The sequence below is a fragment of the Poromitra crassiceps genome, assembly GCF_964638095.1.
Source record: "Poromitra crassiceps genome assembly, chromosome: 4".
Lineage (NCBI taxonomy): Eukaryota > Metazoa > Chordata > Actinopteri > Beryciformes > Melamphaidae > Poromitra > Poromitra crassiceps.
Window position 1 is genome coordinate 46,087,806 of NC_139626.1, and position 6,346 is coordinate 46,094,151.

Sequence of the window (6,346 nt, forward strand, 5' to 3'; positions counted from 1 at the left end):
CCAACATTTTGAAATGATGAAGTGAAATGCACGAGGCGTCACGTGAGTGAACTTACCTTTTCCCCCAGGTTAATCTAATGCAAAGGCCATATTCCTTAGCTCCTTAAGCGCTCTTTGGGAATCTGGAACCTCTCTCCTTACAATACGTGATCAGCTGATGCCGATGAAAATAATATTAAAAATATAGCAAGACATCTGACACCTATAAGCATTGAGTCTAACTAAGTGTGTGTCATGGAGTCTTGGTGACCCTGAAAAGGATTTGTGGATTAGATTAAAGCAGGAGAGGCGCAGTTACTCATCCTCCTTCCATGTCCACTACAGTGTTGATGGGAGACCCAGTGCAACATGGACAACCCTTTGCTTAACCAGTTCCAGGGGATCCAAAAAATAAATACATTCTTGACACTGAAAGCTATGAAAGCGATATTTTTTTCGCCAAGTTGTGGGACAATAGAAGATTTAGTCTGCCTGCAGGCAAGCTTTAACCCCCCCCCCCCCCCCCCCGTCCCCCCGCCCTCTCTCTCTCTCTCTCTCTCCCGCCTGTCCTGCTCAGTCAGCACTATGCCATATCTGATCCTATTATAGCATACCAGCTAGAGCATGCCAGTGTTATTTCCCCCACAACAGATTTGAGATCAGATGGATCTGGTTTATTTTACATCCTGTGGTTCAGTGGCTCTCCCTATTGGCTGCTGTGGTAGTGGCAATTTTACAAAAAAATTAAAACGTAAAAAAAAAAAAAAAATGCTGGTCATGTTTCAATTAATTAGGATCTCTGAATATGTAATGGTTTGCATCTCATATTTTGGCAAATAAATAGGGAATGTGAGTTGCATTATAATCTTGTTTCTCAAACTTTCACTTTCAATGATACTTTGGTGAATTTCATGACCTATCAAACAAAAGTAAATGTCAAGTACAGCATTGTGAAAAGCGTTTTTAATTAAAGATAGAAAAAAGTACAAGTGATAAGACTGAATTATCTTTTTTTTTTAATTGCACACAGACATTGCAGGTTTTGCCCCAGAAAGCGTGTCACAGAATTCGTCTCATTGTATTACAACAATTCAAACATGTCTTCAATCCCTGATCAACGAGTTTCCAGCTATTAGTCTGCCTGCTATGGGACAGGGCCAAACAAGTCGGTAAGACGAGAAAATCATCTACAACTATGGAGCAGCAGGATCTGCAAGGGCTGGGGGTGTCAAACAAACTGCAGCAGGGGACATCAAACACTAGCAGAGACAGCGACATCTACTGGGACAACGTCAACGGGGGCCAATTCCACAGGTGCAACCTCCACAGGGGCCACCTCCACAGGGACCACCTCCACAGGGACCACCTCCACGGGTGCCACCTCCACAGGAGCAACATCTACAGGTGCAACATCTACAGGTGCCACGTCCACAGGGGCCACGTCCACAGGGGCCACATCGACCACCCCGGCATCGACAGGGGCCTCCACTCCGACGTCCGCCCCCTCGGCAGGAGCAGGATCGGCTGCCGGCTCTGCGGCTGCCTCTGCCTCCGCTCCCTCGGCCGCCTCAGCCTCCTCCGCCGCAGCGTCCTCACCAGCTTCATCAGAGTTTAGGGGGGCAGCCTCACCGAATCCAACCTGTGCCTGGGAGATGGGAAGGATATGATTGAACCTTGACATAAATAGAGTCCGTATAGGCTATACATTTGGTTAAAGCCCCAATCTGTATTTTTCTATTTAGGGAAACTGCGCCGTCACTTAAATGCCACACTTCCCTGTTTGGACATTCAGATATCAGCCTTATTTACTGTTTCTGCTTGTACTCTCTACTTTACTTATAGAACCTGTCTGCAGTGTTGATAGCTGGCTTGCTGGGGGAAAATAGCTCCAAATATCCCCAAATGTTCTTGTCATTTCGACTTGTTTTAGTGAGAGAAGTAGATAATCGTGCTAGCAAGCGAAACATGTTTCACTTCCTGTACTTCACAATAAAAGCATCTCGTTCGTTTTTTCAGCGGAAATCCTTTAATTTGAAAGAGCTGTGCAGGAAATGGAGTTAAACATTCCAGGCAATTGACACTGTCAAGCTGCTCCGATCCGAGACGCAGGCACCAAAAAATCCATATAGTGCAGGAACAGATCTTCGAAGGGTGGTGTTGGAATGACAGTCACATCAAAATGATTAAAAAGCTGTTATCTTAAAGTAAACAAAAATATTGACAATGTACATAATGGAGCTTTAAGATCATTACAGTGAATGGCAGCACGCTACTTTGCTGCTATGCTTTATATATATATATATATATATATATATATATATATATATATATATATATATATATATAGAGACCACTGCAGCACTCATTGCCTCTGCTAAATATGGATCAATAGGGAGTGTTTTAGTGATCCTTGCAAATCATAATATATGCTTCTTATATTTGACCCCTGCAGCAGGAGTTAAAGGCTTTAACTTGCTATTAGTCAGAAGACATTGCTTAAACCTTTGATATGAATGATTCCTAACTGGAATGCATATTATTGTGTACACTTGTCCAAAGAAAGAGAAAAAAAAACTAACAGAGATGCAATCGCTTATTAAATGTGGAAGTCTGCTCACCACTATCTCTTCATCTGATCCGTCTCCGGCAGGCATGGGAGGTGGAGGGGGAGGGGGGAGATTCACAGCTGCTGCCTGCATGTGCAAGTCACACACTTTTAACTCAAACAGCTTATAGAATTCTATATGAGAAAGCATGTTACAGTATATTATAAGGAAAATAATATAAAAAAAGTATTATATTCACAAAAGGATTTGATGTTGCATACACTACAATGTGTAGTAGGCTATTTACCATTGGTGACTCAGCTGGTGCACCCTGTATAGATAAATAACAGAATTTATAAATAAGAGATCAACAGCAGCAATGACAACAGGGCTCAGTTTATTCTACATGAAATTGAGTCGTTTATTGCATTTGTATCTAACAAAGATGGATTTATGAGTTTACAAAGGAAGTAGAACTAAACTTACGCCAGCTGCAGGGAGGAAGGGGTTGCCAGCTGCTCCCTGGATTCATTACAGACAGATACAATGGGAATAATGCAACTTCATTAATTTGGATTAATTAATCTGAATGAACCATTGTTAATTAATGAGATTAGAGTCTGGTATTGAGTAACCAAGCAGCCCCACTGTATCTCCGCTATACTGTTCGTATAGTTTGTGTCATACACAGTGTTGGGCAAGTTACTTTCAAAATGTAATATACTACATATTACTAGTTACTTTCATTGGAAAGTAATAAGTTACTTTACAATATTACTGTCTGCGCAGAGTAACTCGTTACTTATTACACTACTTTTGCATTACTTTCTCCAAAATAACAGCAGTAGCAGAATGACATCTCCGCCCCGGAACCATTGCGAAAAATAATTTCAACCGTCTTGAAGTCAGTGTAAACTGTCCAAAATTCTAAATGTTATCCTTTACCCTTTGTTAAATAAAAAACACACAATTTGATTAGGAAATGGTTGTATCTTTATTTAAATATGTGCTTTGATGATTTTTTTTTAACTCAATATGTAACTTGTGTTACTTGACAAAGTAACTGGTATAATATTACTGAAATCCAAATCGTAATAAGTTATATTACTGAGTTACTGCTAAAAGTAATATTACATGTAATATGTTACTTTTGTAATGAGTTACCCCCAACACTGGTCATACAGTTTTCATTCATGTCTTGGTTCATCAAACTCTTTCTTCCATCATGATCTGTGGACCTTTTGGAAAAGGAAATGACCACTCGCTAACCTACTGCTGCTGGTAGAGTCTGTACAGGAAAAGGAAATGACCACTCGCTAACCTGCTGCTGCTGGTAGAGTCTGTACAGGAAAAGGAAATGACCACTCGCTAACCTACTGCTGCTGGTAGAGTCTGTACAGGAAAAGAAAATGACCACTCGCTAACCTACTGCTGCTGGTAGAGTTTGTACAGGAAAAGGAAATGACCACTCGCTAACCTACTGCTGCTGGTAGAGTTTGTACAGGAAAAGAAAATGACCACTCGCTAACCTGCTGCTGCTGGTAGAGTTTGTACAGGAAAAGAAAATGACCACTCGCTAACCTACTGCTGCTGGTAGAGTTTGTACAGGAAAAGAAAATGACCACTCGCTAACCTACTGCTGCTGGTAGAGTTTGTACAGGAAAAGAAAATGACCACTCTCTAACCTGCTGCTGCTGGTAGAGTCTGTACAGGAAAAGGAAATGACCACTCGCTAACCTACTGCTGCTGGTAGAGTTTGTACAGGAAAAGAAAATGACCACTCGCTACCCTGCTGCTGCTGGTAGAGTCTGTACAGGAAAAGGAAATGACCACTCGCTAACCTGCTGCTGCTGGTAGAGTTTGTACAGGAAAAGAAAATGACCACTCGCTACCCTGCTGCTGCTGGTAGAGTCTGTACAGGAAAAGGAAATGACCACTCGCTAACCTGCTGCTGCTGGTAGAGTTTGTACAGGAAAAGAAAATGACCACTCGCTACCCTGCTGCTGCTGGTAGAGTCTGTACAGGAAAAGGAAATGACCACTCGCTAACCTGCTGCTGCTGGTAGAGTCTGTACAGGAAAATAAAATGACCACTCGCTACCCTGCTGCTGCTGGTAGAGTCTGTACAGGAAAAGGAAATGACCACTCGCTAACCTGCTGCTGCTGGTAGAGTTTGTACAGGAAAAGAAAATGACCACTCGCTAACCTGCTGCTGCTGGTAGAGTCTGTACATCTCCATCCATCTCAGGGCCGCATTAGCATGTGCCGCAACCTGCTGGAGAAATACCAGACAACTCCAGACATGTAATTAAGCCAATTATCATCTCCCGTCACCAAAACCTATCGTACGTCTCATGACGTGACAGAAACATGATGTGACATGCCGTGATGGAGAGGAACAACATTTCGTGGAAAAGCTTTAAAAAAAAGTCCTCTTACCTCTTGGCTTCCACTCTCCTGAGCCTGCAAGCCAAGGAGGAAGGGAAGTGAGCAGGAGACAATCACAGAACATATAAATATAAAGTATAAACATATACTGTACACACACACACACACACACACACACACACACACACATACATACATACATACACACATACTGTACATACATACATACATACATACATACATACTGTACATACATACATACATACATACATACATACTGTACATACATACATACATACATACATACATACATACATACTGTACATACATACATACATACATACATACATACATACTGTACATACATACATACATACACAAACAGTGCACTCATCTTCGAGTATAGTGATCACCTTGGGACAGGTCAAATTGATCACTATAGCGGATGTTCATTATAACCTGATTTTTTTTCAATTTTTTTTTTCATGCAGATTACCATCTAATTGACATTTGTATATGTATTACATGGTACATATAAAGTAAAGGAATGTTATTGACTTTGCATATTATATACATCTATCTATCTATCTATCTATCTATCTATCTATCTATCTATCTATATATATCCATATATATCTATCTATATCTATCTATCTATCTATCTATCTATCTATCTATCTATCTATCTATCTATCTATCTATATCTATATCTATATATATATCTATATATATATACTGTATATATATGTATGTAGCATAAATAATGAAAGAGGGTCCAGGCACCAAACTCAATGACACATAACGTTTGGGAGAAACTTACAGGAGCAGCGAGGGTAGCACCCAGCAGGCACATCAGGAACAACACTGACATCATGATTGTCCTGGAAGACAGACAGATAGAGACATGGATGTATCATCACTAAGAATCTGGCCTTAGTTATATTTCATTTTAAAATAAAACATCTACAGGATGAACATAATTGCTGCAGGACTAATATTTCTACGCAAATCCCATCTGTTCCCATGCAGACGAAATTCCATCTCACCTGTTTCCCTGTGGCAGAAGCAGCTGAAGATCTGTCATTCAGAGGAGAGAAAGTGATTGACCTCCTCTCTCAGATGGATGCCATTTATACTCTTGAACAACCTGCGACAGCCAATCGCATGCTTGCATGCGCTCGCATCCAGCAAAACATGTCCTCACTCTTCAAAACGGAAAGACATGTAGGCTTTATGCCCCTTTTATGTTTAATTACATGCTGTGCAAGTATGCTTAGCACACATGCCCTTCTTAATTGCCTTAACTTTGGAAAAAGAGAGAGAGAGAGAGAGGGGGAGAGAGAGCATGAAGCTGACATTGACATGGTGATCCAGTAATAACTGCACAGGGCCTCTCACTTCTACTTGAACGTGTTCAATCAGATAACTGTCACA

At 41.0% G+C, this 6,346-nt stretch overlaps 1 protein-coding gene across 1 annotated transcript; it reads right to left on the reverse strand.

Moving 5' to 3' along the window:
- Positions 1-927: 927 nt before the first annotated feature.
- On the reverse strand, positions 928-6,005 carry enam (enamelin). The gene is made up of 8 exons (XM_083635520.1): positions 5,959-6,005; positions 5,733-5,793; positions 4,964-4,987; positions 4,731-4,799; positions 3,012-3,047; positions 2,833-2,856; positions 2,598-2,672; positions 928-1,624 (listed from the first exon to the last, which is right to left on the reverse strand). The coding sequence occupies exons 1-8, from the start codon at positions 5,994-5,996 to the stop codon at positions 1,232-1,234; spliced, it is 720 nt and encodes a 239-aa protein (XP_083491646.1). The 5' UTR covers positions 5,997-6,005; the 3' UTR covers positions 928-1,231.
- Between the last annotated feature and the right edge of the window lie 341 nt (positions 6,006-6,346).

What these genes read in the sequence shown, in the direction of transcription:
- enam (XM_083635520.1), bottom strand. Translation starts at nt 5,996, where the DNA reads ATGACAGATCTTCAGCTGCTTCTGCCACAGGGAAACAG. An exon ending in AGGAGAGTGGAAGCCAAGAG is followed by an intron (nt 4,800 to 4,963) that starts GTAAGAGGACTT and finishes GTATTTCTCCAG; the next exon opens with CAGGTTGCGGCACATGCTAA. An exon ending in GACTCTACCAGCAGCAGCAG is followed by an intron (nt 3,048 to 4,730) that starts GTTAGCGAGTGG and finishes TAATGAATCCAG; the next exon opens with GGAGCAGCTGGCAACCCCTT.